Source organism: Schistocerca cancellata, chromosome 1 (assembly GCF_023864275.1).
Source record: "Schistocerca cancellata isolate TAMUIC-IGC-003103 chromosome 1, iqSchCanc2.1, whole genome shotgun sequence".
NCBI classification, from domain to species: Eukaryota; Metazoa; Arthropoda; class Insecta; order Orthoptera; family Acrididae; genus Schistocerca; species Schistocerca cancellata.
In genome coordinates this window covers 800,439,913-800,458,810 of record NC_064626.1, presented here as the reverse complement: position 1 = coordinate 800,458,810, position 18,898 = coordinate 800,439,913, and the positions used below count along the sequence as shown (strand labels likewise).

Here is an 18,898-nt window from a genome sequence, read left to right as displayed (position 1 = left end):
ACATCACTATTATTATTATTATTGACTTTTTTTCCTCAGACTTAAGTCTGGTTAAAAATGGAACGTGACGCGGACCTCGGTCAAGCGTGACTTCCTTGTAACTGTATGGTATATGTTATATTGCATTTAGGAACTTTCGGGTAATTGAACAAGTATCAATAATTACAGATTTTTGTAATTGTATATATATGTTTGGATGTAGCTGTATTGCATTGATGTACTGGTGAATATTGTGAGGTATGACTCCTGTAGTTGATAGTATAATTGGGATAATGTCGACTTTATCCTGATGCCACATGTCCTTGACTTCCTCAGCCAGTTGGATGTATTTTTCAATTTTTTCCCCTGTTTTCTTCTGTATATTTGTTGTGTTGGGTATGGATATTTCAATTAGTTGTGTTAATTTCTTCTTTTTATTGGTGAGTATGATGTCAGGTTTGTTATGTGGTGTTGTTTTATCTGTTATAATCGTTCTGTTCCAGTATAATTTGTATTCATCATTCTCCAGTACATTTTGTGGTGTGTACTTGTATGTGGGAACGTGTTGTTTTATTAGTTTATGTTTTATGGCAAGTTGTTGATGTATTATTTTTGCTACATTGTCATGTCTTCTGGGGTATTCTGTATTTGCTAGTATTGTACATCCGCTTGTGATGTGATCTACTGTTTCTATTTGTTGTTTGCAAAGTCTGCATTTATCTGTTGTGGTGTTGGGATCTTTAATAATATGCTTGCTGTAATATCTGGTGTTTATTGTTTGATCCTGTATTGCGATCATGAATCCTTCCGTCTCACTGTATATATTGCCTTTCCTTAGCCATGTGTTGGATGCGTCTTGATCGATGTGTGGCTGTGTCAGATGATACGGGTGCTTGCCGTGTAGTGTTTTCTTTTTCCAATTTACTTTCTTTGTATCTGTTGATATTATGTGATCTAAAGGGTTGTAGAAGTGGTTATGAAATTGCAATGGTGTAGCTGATGTATTTATATGAGTGATTGCTTTGTGTATTTTGCTAGTTTCTGCTCGTTCTAGAAAGAATTTTCTTAAATTGTCTACCTGTCCATAATGTAGGTTTTTTATATCTATAAATCCCCTTCCACCTTCCTTTCTGCTTAATGTGAATCTTTCTGTTGCTGAATGTATGTGATGTATTCTATATTTGTGGCATTGTGATCGTGTAAGTGTATTGAGTGCTTCTAGGTCTGTGTCACTCCATTTCACTACTCCAAATGAGTAGGTCAATACTGGTATAGCATAAGTATTTATAGCTTTTGTCTTGTTTCTTGCTGTCAATTCTGTTTTCAGTATTTTTGTTAGTCTTTGTCTATATTTTTCTTTTAGTTCTTCTTTAATATTTGTATTATCTATTCCTATTTTTTGTCTGTATCCTAGGTATTTATAGGCATCTGTTTTTTCCATCGCTTCTATGCAGTCGCTGTGGTTATCCAATATGTAATCTTCTTTATTATTATTATTATTATTATTATTATTATTATTATTATTATTATTATTATTATTATTATTATTATACAGCGAAAAAGAACACATGTAAGGGGAGATCAAAAAGTTTCCGTTTGAGGGCTTTCCTGCAGCGTGTATGAAACCCAGTGCAACTCCTATGCGGGTATGTAAGCACCGACATATAGGCAAGGAGTCTTCGAACGGAAACTTTTTGATCGTCCTAGATACTTACACAATGAATTTATATAATAACTATCGACCCGCCCTCAGCGGTAGCCTTAAGTATCTATGGCGGACGACCTTTTTGTAATATAAAATGATATATACAAACCTTTTTCGTGAATCAGTCTATGGATTAGTGAAGACGATATCAAAATCTCAGTAGTAGTTCTTGAGAGCAGCCTTCACACAGAGGCAGAAAAATGCAGCGGGGGACTTTATAATACGTACAGATTTTTAAATTTGACAGCCAGAATGCAACAGTCCGTGTCAATTTATGCAAGGCTTTCAAACCAGCTTCAAAAGCGCAGAGCGGGCAGTACTCCTGAGTATGTATCGCTGTCTGCTCGTCCTCACCATTGTCACACACAGCACTTTCGCAGTTATCTCACTTCTTCAACGTGTATCCATATCGCACTTGTCCCGTTCGAGTGCGAAAGAGCCTGGTTCATTCGCGACGGGGAAGATGAAACCCTACAGCCTTCTTCTTTGAGATTTGAATTAGATGGGCGTTAGGGGGCGGATGTTCAGTTTAGCGTTTTTTTCCACTTCTCGTGATGTCGTAAAGGTCTGTGACACGCGGAGTGACTAAAGGTGACTTGCCTTACTTCAGGTCTATCGCTGATTTATTCTGAGAAGTGTCATTTAGAAGAAAAAAACTTACTAGACTATTTTCTTAAAAATTTACATCTTGCCAGTCTTTCTTCTGAGGTCTGTAAGAATAATATTAGAACAAGCAACCACTGAATATGAGTAGCTCACAGGGCCTGTAAGGTTCTCACGGCCTCATTCATATGTACGTACGTCCGCTGTTTTCCAAGCAGGTGGATAATATTCTTCTGAGTACATAAGTGAAACTGCATCACTGCGTAGCGTGTCAATATTTGCTCCCAACCTGTTTTCAGCTTTTTATAGAATAGAGTTACTCTTGAGCCTAGCTTCTTTGACAGGTTCATGCAGAACGACTTAAATGAAATTAAAAGTTTCTCGGGCTTCCAGCCGTGTCAAGTGGTTTAAAGTCCAGAAACTTTTATTAGTACATTTCGCCGTGAAAGTATGCGCTCCTGCATTAAATGACATTGTCTGTTCGTGGGTCACACATCGATAGTTAGGGAAGGATTTGTGAGAAAATTAGAACCAGTCAAATAACACGTGTGACTTTCTGTGTGCCTCCTTGTCATGGAGATGTAACGCTGTTACCTCACGATTTCTGAGCCAAAGTGACACACATCATTGATACCGGCATGAGCCACCACCTGCAGTTGGCTACACCCTGTGCTCTTCATGCCATTCGGGAGGACCCGTTCCGCATCTGAAATGACTCCACCTGGTATGCATATGGAGTGTACATTGGATTTCTTTTCCTTCTTGGCAGACATGTCCCAAAGGGACCCCATAACGCGCCTAAAGTTGGAGCTCCCAACTATCAATAAATCCACCATTTGTGGTTGTCCGGATCTTGCAGGCTGAGAGGTTTCCTGTGAAACAGGAAAGGCGACAGCATCTGACTCAGCGACAGGGTCAGCCACAGACAGCACCTGGAACCTGTTTGTCAGACTAACCAGGGAGGCCTTACGTGCAGCTCCCTGGGAAGTCATTCGCCTCCTGCTACGCCCTGGGGTGACCTCCCACTCGACCACTGGTGACGGGTCAAACTCAGTGCGAGCAGTAACTGGGCTGGCCACTGGTGAGGACCAATCGGAGGACGTCCATTGGATTCTCACGGCCGGCCCACAACAGTGGTGACCGTCCACTGCAACTTCAAGCTGTGTAACCGAAGCCACCGCAGCCTGAAGCTGAGAGCGAAGTGTCACCAACTCGGCTCGCATCCGCACACAACAATCACAGTCCCTATCCTTACTAAAGACTGAGGAAAACTAAACTACCCAGATAAACAGACTATCGCCACGTGCTGCGGAACTCTACTGTAGACACTAGTGAAAACATAGGAACTGTGTCTGATAGATTAATACGCAGAGATTCAAAAACCTAACTACGAAACAGTCAGGTGAAACTAAATAATTCCCCCCGATTAGGAACTTGTAATATGTCACAAAATCGGTTTACCTTCTGACACAAAAGAAGACACGAGAACTGGGGCATTATATATTAAATTAACACTCATAAAATCGAGAAACCAAACTATTAACGCACACAGATGATATTATAAAATTCGCTCCTAGTTATGAACTCTTAAAAGTCACAAGATCGGTTACTTCCTTGTCGCTGCTTCGGCCGGCTGCTGCTGCCTAACTGAGTCAGTTAACGCTATTACGTTTCCACATACGTCTTAGTTGTCTTGATATTCTTGCTCATATCACACGCAAACTGATTCAGTGACGTCCATTGTATCCGATGAATCAATAGTCGTAGAAGTATTAATATATATTACTCTTTGTAGATGTCTTAACACTTGAAGCGAACACAGATAGAGGCGGTGCAGTAGTGAAGATGCTAGACTATTACTAGGAACGGGTGAAACTGAAATCATCGAACGGCAGTCTCGCTTTATGTTCATCTCGCTTTCATTAACTCGCTTTAAGTGAATGGCGGATTGGTTTCTTCAAATATACCGAGCGCCATTCCCTCTCCCCATCGCTGTTCATCTGAGTTAAAGCTCCCTGTCCAGCGCCCTCTACACAGACGGGACGTTGAATGATACCATCCTATCTGCTTCCTTTCTCTAGATATATTACGATGTAACCTTTAACATTGTTATTTAAGCATGAATTTTTTCTAACATCTTTTCTTTTTCTTTTACAGGTGAGCATATCGAGACAGGCGGCAGATTTCCCGCAACTTGTTATGGTAAGCAAAAGAGGCAACGGAACTCAATCAATAACTAATTTCAGTTCTACGCATTTGGTGAACATTTGGCCAATTTTTCGAGAGTCATGCATTAAAAGATATCATACGCTTTTAATCAACGGTTTAACTGCCGACGTGAATCCACAATATTCATTTCAGTGTTAATGCAGCAACTAACCCTTAGATCAAATCTTTAGATCAATTCGTGTTTGTTTAAACACACTGGGGAGATGAATTGCAACACTAAGAGTTAGTTAATGAAACTGAGAGAAAGATATGGCAAATATTTCACACAATTACAAAAATAGATGCTTACAATTTTTGTGTATCGTGGAACAGAGATAGAGAGAGAGGGAAAGAGAGAGAGAGAGAGAGAGAGAGAGAGAGAGAGAGAGAGAGAGAGAGAGAGAGAGAGAGAGATCACAGCACAGATTTCATACTTGTTCTACAGACGGTTGCGAATGTATAGGCAGTTGTAGAAGCCGTACCTGCAGGACAGCGAGGAATGCTTGATTGATTGTGCTGTTTGGTGAAACCTAACACCAGTCATGTACAGGCTAGGCCTTTTCCCTATCGCAGGAATTGTTTTCAAATTATTTTGATACATAAAGACACTAAACAGAGCCATAGTTGCCGATCATCCTGTACGATGCCTCAAAACCTATACTAACACGCAGCACTCTAGCTCGGACGTGTCACACGGCGATGTTATGTGATTAAGTTGTAAGTTCTACTAGCGAGGAATTATCTGGAACTCGGAGTAGATTGTTGTGTCTCGTCCAAATGAGTCAGAATGCGATTGCAATTTGGACAATGGTTTTGAACACTCAGAACATCTTACATCACTGTCGCTGGATACTACCGCTTATGACAGCTATCACAAATTACGTCTTCTCTCACCAGCTGGGTACCCTACAGGCCACAGTAATTGATAACCTTTCTTCATCACATTTGTGGGGACATAAATTAGAGTGTTTCCTGCGAAGTGCTCTGATGAATGACAGACGAGAAATACAAACGTTCAGAGTTCGATCCTTAGCGGGCTATAGAGTTTTTCCCTCCAAGGAACGTGACATTGGTTTATGTGCGCAAAAGTGAAGGCATTGTGGTTTCGATTCCAAATTAAACTGTTGAGCCTGTTGTAAATTATCCAGGGTACCAGTTAACCGATCCAAAGAGATTCTGGTCGTATGTGAAGTATGCTAACGACAAGACACGATCAATGCCATCTCTGCGCGATAGCAATGGATACACTATCGAACACAGTGCTGCCAAAGCAGAGTAACTAAACACAGCCTTCCAAAATGCCTTCACAAAAAAAGACGAAGTAAATATTCCAGAATTCAAATCAAGAACAGCTGCCAACATCAGTAACGTAGAAGTAAATATCCTCAAAGTAGTGAATCAACTTAAATCAATTAAAGCAAGTCTTCTGTTCCAGAACGTATACCAATTAGACTCCTTTCAGAGTATGCTCGTGCAATAGCTCCATACTTAACAATCATATACAACCGTTCGCTCGACGAAAGATCCGTACCCAGAGAACGGAAACTTGCACAGGTCACATCAATATTCAAGAAATGTAGGAGGAGTAATCCACTAAATTACAGGCCCATATCGTTTACGTCGATATGCAGCAGGATTTTGGAACAGATATTGTGTTCGAACATTATGAATTACCTCGAAGAAAACGGTCTATTCACACACAGTCAAAATGGGTTTAGAAAACATCTTTTCTATGAAACACAACTAGCGCTTTATTCACATGAAGTGTTGAGTGTTATTGACAAGAGGTTTCAGATTGATTCCGTATTTCGGGATTTCCGGGAGGTTTTTGACACTGTACCACCCAAGTGGCTTGCAGTGAAACTGCGTGCTTATGGGATATCGTCTTACATATGTGACTGGATTCGGCATTTCCTGTCAGAGAGGTCACAGTTCGTAGTAATTGACGGAAAGTCATCGAGTAAAACAGAAGTGATTTCTGGCATTCCCCAAGCTAGCGTTATAGGGCCTTTGCTGTTCCTTACCTATACAAACGATTTGAAAGACAATCTGAGCAGTCGTCTTAGGTTGTTTGCGGATGATGCTACTGTTTATCGACTAATAGAGTCATCAGAAGATAAAAACAAATTCAAAACGATTTTGAAAAGAATGTACTTATCTCTTTCAATAGGCGTATGCCTAGAAAAGTATTAAGGAGTTGAGAGCAGTTGTAGAGTTAAGGAGTCCTTTCCTCATCTCACTTGATAATAAATCCGAATGGGCACTCATCTTCCTTTACAGCATAGCAGATTGCGTTCATACTGGCTCTCGACTGGTCGAGCACATGTGTGGGGTACAGTGACGTGACAACTGCTGGTTAAGCATATGGGTGGCGTACAATAAAGTGATAATTAACTTACACTTTAACACAAAAAAACAAAGGGTGCAATATCGCTGACGCAGCGCTATGCTGCAGGGATGACGCAGATGACAAACAAAGGAGTCCTACTGTGAAATAAAATGTCATCGAACACCGTGACTCGTGGTTGTCAGGCCATATGGAGACAGACAGACAGGCAGGCAGGCTGGTATCCGGGACGTCTCCAGACACGTCATCGGGACTCATTTCGAAGTAGGCCTCATCAGTGAAGCCAGTTATACTCAGTCAATACGATTCCAGGACGAATATGCCCAACACACACTTAAAACAGGCTTATTGGCGTTTATGGGTCAATGGTAGTCGACCCAAGAGCCGGCTTATTTGAGCCCATCTACACCTTCTCTCTCAAATGCTGACATCTATGAATATTAGAATTATATACTAATACCTTCAGCTGCTGACGGGAGCTGATATATATCAACGGGGACAGGTCAAAATGTGTACCCCGACTGGGACTCAAACCCTAGATATCCTGCTTACATGGCAGACGATCTATCCAGCTGAGCTACCGATTGCACAGAGGATAGTGCGACTGCTGGGGCTATCTCGCGCACGCCTCCCGCGAGACCCACATTCTCACTTTATATGTCCACACACTACACTCGTAGTGTCCCTACCAAACACACTCATTACCCGCGGAAGACATTCTTACCGAGTCCCGCAAGAGTTTGGGTAATATGTGTGCATTCGCACAGAAGAAGAAGGTCATGGCCGGTATCGCCAGAACTATATACTTTTCTAATTTCGGACATGTCCGAAAGAACAGACACCATATCCATATAAAATATATACCGGGTGATCAAAAAGTCAGTTTAAATTTGAAAACTTAATAAACCACGGAATAATGTAGATAGAGAGGTAAAAATTGACACACATGCTTGGAATGACATGGGGTTTTATTAGAACAAAAAAAAAAAACACCCCATATTGCTAGACGCATGAAAGATCTCTTGCGCGCGTCGTTTGGTGATGATTGTGTGCTCAGCCGCCACTTTCGTCATGCTTGGCCTCCCAGGTCCCCAGACCCCAGTCTGTGCGATTATTGCCTTTGGGGTTACCTGAAGTCGCAAGTGTATCGTGATCGACCGACATCTCTAGGGGTGCTGAAAGACAACATCCGACGCCAATGCCGCACCATACCTCCGGACATGCTTCACAGTGCTGTTCACAGCATTATTCCTCGAATACAGCTATTGTTGAGGAATGATGGTGGACATATCTAGCATTTCCTGTAAAGAACATAATCTTTGATTTGTCTTACTTTGTTATGCTAATTATTGCTCTTCTGATCAGATTAACGTTTGTATTTTTTTGGTTCTAATAAAACCCCATGTCATTCCAAGGATGTGTGTCAATTTGTACCTCTCTATCTACATTATTCCGTGATTTATTCAGTTTTCAAATTTGTACTGACTTTGTGATCACCCGGTGGTTCTGGCAATACCGATCATGACCTTCTTCTTCTGTGCGGATGTACATATATTACCCAAACTCTTACGCGACTTGGTAAGAATGTCTTCCACGAGTAATGAGTGTGTTGGGGTGTGACACTAGGAATGTAGTGTGTGGACATATAAGGTGAGAATGTGGGTCTCGCGGGAGGCGTGCGCGCGATAGTCCCTGCAGTCGGATTATCCTCTGTGCCCTCGGTGGCTCAGATGGTTCTGGTTGGCCTCTGTAATAAAAAAAAAAAAAAAACTGAGTGAAAGGATCAACAATGAACTTGGAGGGATGTCATGTGACGTCCACAACGACCAAACACAACGATCAACATCGAACAAAAATGAAAAAGGAAAAGAAAAAAAAGGTGGATAGAGCGTATGCCATGTAAGCAGGAGATCCCGGGTTCGAGTCCCGATCGGGGCACACATTTTCACCTGTCCCCGTTGATATATATCAACGTCCGTCAGCAGATGAAGGTATCGGACATGTCCGAAAGAACAGACACAATATCCAAATAAAGTATCTATGAATATTCTTCACCCTCCTGCCTGCGAGGCGTAGTTGCTGTCCAACTCAGCACATGAAACGAAATTCGCAAGAACACTGGTATCGACTTGTCCCCTGATTATTGTCCTTTCCAGCTGAGCGGCGAAATTGCTCTGCAGCGTTAATGTTCATCCACCGAACACCAAAGTTCACAATTTTACATTTCCCGTCGAAGCCCGTGTGAATATCAGTTCGTGACGGATTTGCATAACTCCATCATGGTGCGTCGTTTTCTTATCTCAGAGTGTGCCAGTAACGTTTCTGGCTCTGTATTATCGAAGCTCACCATGTCGTACTGGAGGAGGGAATTTGTTGCAACTGAGAGACAGTGCGTTAGATCTGCAACAATCAGTTCGCGACATTGATCCTGCGATGTTACGTAGGACTCTTCGTAATAAACAAGACTTAATCTTCATGAATTATTAGTATACAATTATGCAACTGACTCCTTCAACGACTTGGCTGGACGACAACAACAAGGTAAGAGAGTTTCGTAACGTTAGGAGGCACTGGATAACAGCTGTTAAGTATTCTTTGAATGTCATGTTATATCACACCTTTTGATAGGAAATAATCTTTATTACACAACCGGTTTCAGTCTGCTATCGGCCTTCATTAGGTGTCATAAAGAGTCCACATACTTAACTGAGCTCTAAAGGTTTATTGCTACTATTAGTAAGTGTCGAAATGTCCAAAGAAGTGATCATATATGTGAGTTGCAATAACATCCTAATCAGCACTGTGCAACGTGGAACGTGTTGTAAACAGTATGAAAAACTAGGGTCGTGTACGTGAAGATGCAGACAGCCATTTTACGTCAGTCAATTTGCGAATCTAACATAAATATGTAAGATTTTTCAAATTTTTCGATTCGGTTTTACAGCGTGAATAATCATACCTCAGCACACAGTGGCATCACGAAGTCCTGATTTTGTAACAGCTGTGTGATGTTTTAAGAGTCCACTAAATACATAAACATTGTAAGGTTGAGAACAGAGCGCAATCATTCCGATTTCACGCCACACCAGTGGATAATGTTACAGTTGGCGAATTATTTACTCTTATTCAGTTTTCCACACGGGGCCACGAATACCGTTTTCCAGACCTACCAATTCCAGAACCGTCTGGACTCCGTAAATCAAACCCGCGTGCTCCTCCTCTTATTTACCGATGGCTGACTTTATCACTAGACTACGGAATTACTGAGTTGTTTCTTTACATCAGTTGGTAATGTGAAGCATTACCTCATTGTTCTCTACTGGCTGTTTCATGTATGATCTGTGCATGGTTTTGATCGTTAACCAGCACCGGGCAGGCAGATTCCGAGCACCGCATCGCTCCGATGCACTCCTGGGACTTTTGACAGGTGGCAATGGAACTTTCGACGTGTTAGGAGCGGCTTTGGAAAGATGTCGTAGAGAAGTGTTGTGCCATTTATCACTTCAGACTGGTGAGTCGGTAGTGTCTCCTCACAGTGACACGTTCAAGTGCAGATTGAAACCTTACAAAACAACGGTAGTGCGTCGACTAACAAACTCAGATACTGTTGCTCGATGTGAGTATTGTAACTAGCGACTGCACTCTATGCATGATCGATAGGTTGACCCTGAAAAGCACTTTTTTCTTTGAAACAGGACTGAATTTCTCGTGGTACACGACTCCCAGAAGAATGGACGCTGGATTTCTGAAAATCACCATGAGTTATACCAAGAGTGCTGTGTGCATTTAGTGCAACACGAAATACTGGACCTATCGTTTTCCACCGAACCATAAATTCTGATAGACATGTAAACAATAAACTGCAACTTTTTTCCCTGAGAACCAACAACTAACGAAAATATCTGCAGGTACTTTATACCGGACAATGCAAAGGTTGAAAGCGCCAATGCAGGCGGGTAGCGAAGGATTCGGTTCTTGGATGGGGGTTTAAACTCTGTTACGATCTCTACCTCCATCCCCCCCCCCCCCCGCCCGCCCACTCCCACCCTCAATATAATTGGCCAGCGCCCTTGCTTCCAACATGCCGTAGTTCTGTAACTATTCAATAATAACAGAATACAACAATAATATTATAATATGTTGCTTAGGTACCACAGAGTACATAAAATATTTCAATGTAATAGTAACAATTTGCTTACATCAGTAAATAGAACATTCCAGAATGAAATTTTCACTCTGCAGCGGAGTGTGCGCTGATACGAAACTTCCTGGCGGGTTAAAACTGTCTTTCGGACCGAAATTCGAACTCGGGACGAAGTTCGAATCTCGGTCCGGCACATAGTTTTAACCTGGTAGGAAGTTTCAAATAGAACATTCCGCCTTTGAAAGACATACGTCCAAAAATTTCACCGATTTACTTCATATTTTCACACTATACTCTAATAAACGCCAGGACGGTCATAGGCTACATTTGTTTTAATACATGTTGTATGTAAGTATGTGTAAATGGGCAGAGTTGTTAGCAAAAATTTCAAAAAGTCAGTGGCCGATTTACTTCAGATTTTGACACAATCTTATAAACCTTCCGACGGACACAGGCACACTATTTTTTAAAATATATGTGGTATATAAACATATATTCAAAATCTATACTTCTGTATAAAGACATGTTGATGTTTAACGTTGTTACCAAAAATATCGATTTACTGACATTTTTGTTCTGTACTCTAATAAACATTCAGGCAGACAGAGGCTCCATATTTTTAAAATATATGTGGTATATAAATATATATTCTAAACTTATAGTACTTTATAAAAACAAGTTGATGGACATAGAGAGGCGGAAGGAGGAGTTGAACAGAGAGAGGAGAAAGCAGGATATGGAGAAAGATACGGGGAGGGGGATATGGACAGGGAGAGGGGGGAGAAGGAGATCAGGGCGTGTTCAGCAATTGCGAAGTGCGCACTCACAGCTGTTAGCATTTACGGATGTGAACACTTGTCAGCTAAGGGAATATGTTCGTATAAATGAGGAGAATGCTTTGTTTCAGATGTCTATGTTCAGTAAGACAGATGTTTCTTTGATATTAGGTTCACGTATAGCGCGCACGACGAACAAATTTGTGAAACCGCAGCTGTATTCATAAGTTATTATGAGCAATTTTCACGGTGTGTGAACTGAGAAATGAATGGGGCAGAGTTTAGCACGTGCGTGGCCCCCGTGAGTCACGGAGCAGCCGCAGCGCGAAGCACGTCCACGCCGCGACGTCGCTGCCGTCCACCATACGGTATGTCACGCGGAGTAAACAGTGTGCAAGATTAATTTTCCTCTCTGCCTTTTATGTAGGAGGATACAAGTTGACTTAGACAGAACTTCTTTTAGATGTGATAAATGGCATCTTGCTCTAAATAGGGGGGAAAGTTAAGTTAACGCAGATAAGTATGAAAAACAACCCCGTAATGTGCAATACATTATTAATAGTTTACTTATTGACACATGACGTCTGTTAAATAGCAAGGTGTAGTAACGCTGCATGGCGATGAAACGTAATGAGCATGTCCGGTCGGTAGGAAGGAACGAGTATGCTCAACTTCTGTTAACTGGAGAATTTTAGGAAAAGATAGTTCATCTATTAATGAGATCGCGTATACAACAACAGAACCATTACTGAAAAGTGAAATAATATTTGGGATGCCCTCTATGTCGAACTTAAGGAAGACGGGGAGGTGTCGTCGTTGAGTGACTTTAGGAGGATACAAGGTGACTTGAACAGGATTTGTGTTTGGTGTAAAGAATGGCAGCTAACTCTAAATATAGATAAATGTAAATTAATGCAGATGAATTGGAAAAAGAATCCTGCAATGTTTGAATACTCCATTAGTAGTGTAGCGCTTGACACAGTCATGTCGATTAAATATTTGGGCGTAACATTGCAGAGCGATATGAAGTGGGACAAGCATGTAATGGCAGTTGTGGGGAAGGCGGATAGTCGTCTTCGGTTCATTGGTAGAATTTTGGGAAGATGTGGTTCATCTGTAAAGGAGACCGCTTATAAAACACTAATACGACGTATTCTTGAGTACTGCTCGAGCGTTTGGGATCCCTATCACGTCGGATTGAGGGAGGACATAGAAGCAATTCAGATGCGGGCTGCTAGATTTGTTACTGGTAGGTCTGATCATCAAGCGAATGTTACGGAAATGCTTCAGGAACTCGGGTGGGAGTCCCTGGAGGAAAGGAGACGTTCTTTTCGTGAATCGCTACTGAGGAAATTTAGAGAACCAGCATTTGAGGCTGACTGCAGTACAATTTTACTGACGCCAACTTATATTTCGCGGAAAGACCACAAAGATAAGATAAGAGAGATTAGGGCTCGTACAGAGGCATATAGGCAGTCATTTTTCCCTCGTTCTGTTTGGGAGTGGAACAGGGAGAGAAGATGCTAGTTGTGGTGCGAGGTACCCTCCGCCATGCACCGTATGGTGGATTGCGGAGTATGTATGTGTAGCTGTAGATGTAGACATCGAAGCACTCAGAAGCATGGTTTTAGATTTGTTACCCGTATTTTCGAACATAACTCTAGTATTACGGAGATGCTTTCTGAACTCAAATGAGAATTTCTGGGAGAGAAGACGACGTTCCTCTAGCGAAACGCTACTGAGAGAGTTTGGACAGAACGATCCCACCACCATCAACTTACATTTTGCGTAAGGACCGAGAAGGCAAGATGGGAGAAATTAGGACTCTTACCGAAGCGTGTAGATAGTCGTTTCTCCATCGTTCCATTTGTGAGTGTATCACGAAGGACTTCACTAATCCTGGCACAAGGAACTGTCTGTCGCGTCGTATGGTGGTTTGTGGAATACGTAGATATTCCACTTGTAGCTGGTATGCGGAAGAAAGTCTACCGGTAACTCTTTGTACGGGCCCAAACCTGTCTAATTTTGGTGCCGTGGTCATTAAGCGAGATGTATTATAACTATTTCGTAGATCATGGGCAGTAGGGATGAAAAAGAACTCCCTTCTTATGGTGTACGTGACGCTGAGACAACTCCAGCGTGTTTTTTAATTAGTACATGGTCCAAAGAATATTTGAACGATTTTTTTTTAAATAATACGGAACGAGTTGGTTTATGGGATATGTATGCATTAGTGATATCTGTGATCACTGGCAATTTACAAGTCCCTAAATGGCTCACTGGCTAAATTTAAGCCTGTGGCGCATAGCGTCCACTACAGTTGACAGCTGTTAATGGTCACCTCTTTGGCATTTTCAATTAGTCAGTGAGACTGCAAATGCACACAGTTCACTGCAGTGAGCACTCCCTACTGGTGTTATGTCCTGCATACATTTTCAGCCTCATGACTGACTGAAAACGCCAGAGAACTGACCATTAAAAGTTGTCCACTGCAGGGAAGTTCATACACCACAGGGTTAACAGTAATGAACACATTTTTCAGTCCTCTTCATGCAATTACACTTAAAATAAATTTTTCCCTCAACCTGCCGGCGTTTATTCTGTGAAGTAGGAGGAGTTGTTCAGAAAAAATGGTTTTAGGTTAGACTTATTAAAATATTTTATACTGATTGGACTGCTTGTGTCGCCCCAGTGGTCAGACAGAAAGACCAGTCACAGTCGCGAATGTGTGTGAGACTATGCTTGTAACGAAGCTTTGCCGATCCCCACCTGCCGGCAGTTTGGCAACAGAGGCTCTGCACTCTCCAAGATACCTCGTCATATTCTCCAAGCTAAGGAGTACAGAGCAGTTCCAGGAAACAGTTCAAGATATCAGTTTTAAGCTAATCGGCATTGCGTTCCCCTCTTTGGCTTGTTTCTCAGGGACGAAGTACAGGCCCACATCCAAGGGAAGGGGGATGTCGTGGGGGTCATGATCCAAACACACAAAAACTTTTCAGTAAAAGTGGATTTCAGTAAAAGTACCGAGCCGCGCGGGATTAGCCGAGCGGTCATAGGCGCTGCAGTCATGGACTGTGCGGTTGGTCCTGGCGGAGGTTCGAGTGCTCCCTCGGGCATGGGTGTGTGTGTGTGTGTGTGTGTGTGTGTGTGTGTGTGTGTGTGTGTGTGTGTGTGTGTGTGTTTGTCCTTAGGATAATTTAGGTTAAGTAGTGTGTAAGCGTAGGGACTTATGACCTTAGCAGTTAAGTCCCATAAGATTTCACACGCATTTGAACATTTGAAAAGTACCGAGTGTCCCCCCTAAGAATCGTCAGGCACCTGTTTCTCTGCTGTTTATGGGATATATTCGCAATTTCGTTTTTACAATGTGTACTTAGAGTCAGTCCAAACAAACATTGGCGATCAGAACTTTTATGCGATGCCTAGTTGTCGACGGAAAGAGTCAGTTCGTTTCCCGTTATGAACAAAATGATTTAAACGGAATTTTACGTGCTCATTCGGTACTGAAGTGTGATAGATATTCGTTTTAGCTATGTGTATCAACAGAGTCAGTAAAACACGAAGACTAATTAGTACTCCAGCAGCAACAGCACCACCCTAACCTGCGCTGATTGCTACCGCCTTGCAGCAGTGCTGCTCAGTCGCTAATAGAGTACTGTTTATTCTCTGTGTTTTACTGTCCATGTTAATGCACATAGATAAAACAAATATTGCGCTGCAGTTATATGGGACCGCTCTATCGAATGGGCACGTAAAATTGTTTGTAACGGGAAACAGAGGCTCTCCAGCGACGTCGAAAACAAAATGAGAAGTATTTATTTAGGCTGACTCCAGCTACACATTCCAAAAACGAAATTGCAAGTAGCTGGCAAAATATGAAGAGTGAGTGCACCGGACGATTTCTTGGAGGAACACCCTCAGTTAACTTTCAGAGAACAAAGTAGCATGAAAACTAAGTGTTTCGAAAAAAGCTAGCAATTGTAGAACTTACAAGCTGCGTTAAGTACGAGATACTTTTCAGTTGCTTGCTTGAAGACTCTTCGACGTGGACGGCCTCGCGGCTTAACCGCCTCCTGCGATCATTTCAGCCAGGAGGCTACCATTTACGGGCTGACCGTACATGCTGCCAACAACAAATCCGACACGGTTTGAGAGGCCACAAGCAGAGAAGACAAACCACAAGAATTTGAGTAAGGGAAGCCAGAACGCGACAGACCCTACTCACACACACACACCACACACACACACACACACACACACACACACACACACACACACACACACACACACACACACACACACACACACACAAACAAACGCGCGCGCACACGCACTGACTTATCGGACGGAGGCGGAAACGACTGAAAGATACAGTATTCCCCACATATCACATATACAAGCTCACTTAAGCCGTAGTCTTTAGATCCGAGTTCACAAACGTAGTGCCAGAGGAAATACAAGGGTCGCACAAAAATATGGAAACACAGCGAGAGCCGGCCCTTTGTGGCTGAGCGGTCCTAGGCGCTTCAGTTTGGAACCGCGCGACCGCTACGGTTTCAGGTTCGAATCCTACCTCGGGCGTGGCTGTGAGTGATGTCCTTAGGTTGGTTAGGTTTAGGTGGTTCTAAGTTCTAGGGGACTGATGACCTCAGATGTTAAGTCGCATAGTGCTCAGAGCCACTTGAACCATTTGAAAACCGCGAGAGATGCACGTTTGAACATAACTGCAGATGCTAGCGAAGCCTCTAGATCGCACTGTTGCATTTGATGGCGAACGTCGCCTGTGCAATGTTTAATACATTGGAAGTGGCCTTCGTGGTCAGAACAGTGTTCTGTGTAGTTATGAGTACATTATATAGGAGCTAACTAACTCTGAACGTAGGTGAGTTGTTGGCGCTTATACGGTGGGTGCTTTCGTAACGAAGGTAACCGTAGTGTTTTGTGTTTCAAGAGGCACCATATCGAAGATTTATACCGCATACAGGAAAAGCGGAAAAAATGTCACCTCCTAACTCACGACGCGGGCGACAGGGTATGTTGAAGAGGACTGTGACGGAAATTAAAAGGACGGCAGCTGCAAAAGTCGCCGCAGAACTGACTTCTCACTAACAGTACGGGAGCTCCAGAAGCACGGAATTGCAAGACGAGCTGGAATTCCAAAACCACTCATCAATGCTGCAGACGTCCGTAAAAGCAAAATGTGGCGCCGACACCATAAAACCCGGACCATGGACAATGAAGGATCTCATTTGATCGGATGAGACTTGTTTCAGACTGTTTCCAACTTCTGGCCGAGTTTACATCCCAACCGTGAAACAAGTTAGCTGATTTAAGCAGCCATGTCGTGGTACGCTTGGTTTCTCTGCAAGATCGCATTACTGCCAAGGGTTATGTGGCCATTTTCGCTGATCAGGTCCACCCGAAGATATGATGTTGGCCCCCCGTGCTCACGCTGAATTGCAAGACTACAGGACCGCTATACACACAGCTCGCATTGTCCTGCACTGGTTTTATGGGCACGAGGGTGAACTGTCGCAGCTGCCATGATTACCACAGTCACCATATCTCAGTATTATGGAGTCTTTGTGGCCTACTTTGGAGAGCAGGGTGCGCGATTACTAACCAATACCATGAGCGTTACCTGAACTGCATATATTTTGCAGGTAGAATTGCAAGTATGAGATTCCCTTGAAAACCGAACAAGACCTGAATTTATTCGCTCCGAGGAGACTTGTTAGGCATGGTAATATGCTGTCTTTTTGGTGTTCCCATATTTTTGTCTTCCTCCTGTAATAATAATACTGAGTGAACAATTCCAATTTATGTCTTGTAAATTCGGACGTAGTCAACTGTGACTGTTTGTTGCCATTACATGACTCATGTATTTCTCAAATTTTCGGGTCTCTCTGAAGTGCAGTTTCTCAGAACTTCTACTAAAGCGATGTACTGACTAGTGACGTAAACAAATTATCATTATCACATTAAAACAATTTATATATTATATTGTAATTAAACAACTTATTATTATTGTATTAAAGAATCTTACGTCTTATCATTACGATCGTCGACATGTGTGGCACATTAGAAAAAATTGGTGGAAAGTTATATTGCGAAGGGAAGAAACAATAACAAACTGTGGCCCCATTATTCCCGGAAACAAGTCCTCGATCCGTGCCTCTGATGAATATTGCTACTGCCGCTGTCCCCACTTCTGCTACGTAAGCAGTCTCGGTTTGTGCTGCCTCCTCCCAGGAATTCCTGTTGTTATTGTTTATATCACAGCACCTTGAAAAGTTCCCCCAATGTCATGGGAAGCCTATTGAGATCTAGACCAGTTTAGAAACTCCCTCTTTGGCACTCGTTTTGGTTGCCAGGACGCCTCAAATGAACGAACTCTACTCGCGTTAGGGAAAAACCTCGTCTTCTAACATTATCCGAAAAGCAAAGCATCCTACAACCGGAAAGGGCTTGAAAGCGTTCTTGCCGGCCATGGCCGTTCGCAGCCTCAGTCACAAGAAAATGTGTCCTCATTCCGGAGTATTCACGGGCCACACTTTGTGTAAAATCAATCCTCAAATTAAAATTCCGATCGCACATTTCCTACTACGTTTACTTGTTCCCACAAGGCTTAAAAATGAGTTACTTTTCTTTGGAGTTGTCAGGTGCTGTGTCTTGCATTAAATTATCAGGACATATCTCCCTCACGATGTTAAATGACGCCTGCTATCGTCAAGTCTCCGTGAAAGTGCAGTCTGAGCGCGGTAAAAGTTTGCAAATAGCCCAACAACTCCTGCATGCAACTGTTATCATCGTACTCGGTTCCGTATGTTACAATATTCCATCATAGCCGTTGATACCAGTGTGCGATTTCCTTTCGGTAACGGTTAAGGCGGTTCTTAAACTACAGAATCGCTCATGTGAACTGCAATAATAATAATGATAATAATAACCTGAATGAAAAATGCGCCTATCATACCACAAGAAAGGCAAAAATGGCGTGTCCTGTACAGATTTCGGAATGGAAAGGAAAGAACTAGCTTTTCGATTTATCTTGCACCTTCAAAGACATTTAAATCAAAACATCCTGACATATTGGCGCTTTTGTACTTGTAGGTATTAGTACCCATGTCATGTAA

General features: G+C 42.4%; 1 protein-coding gene across 1 annotated transcript in view; it reads left to right on the top strand.

The window, feature by feature from the left end:
• The first annotated feature begins 4,459 nt into the window (after window positions 1–4,459).
• Window positions 4,460–18,898, top strand: part of LOC126187884 (uncharacterized) — a 396,025-nt gene continuing 381,586 nt past the window's right edge. The window contains exon 1 of the mRNA XM_049929227.1: window positions 4,460–4,489. Within this exon, the coding sequence (XP_049785184.1) occupies window positions 4,487–4,489 (3 nt within the window). The 5' untranslated portion in view covers window positions 4,460–4,486. The remainder of the gene's footprint in view (window positions 4,490–18,898) is intronic.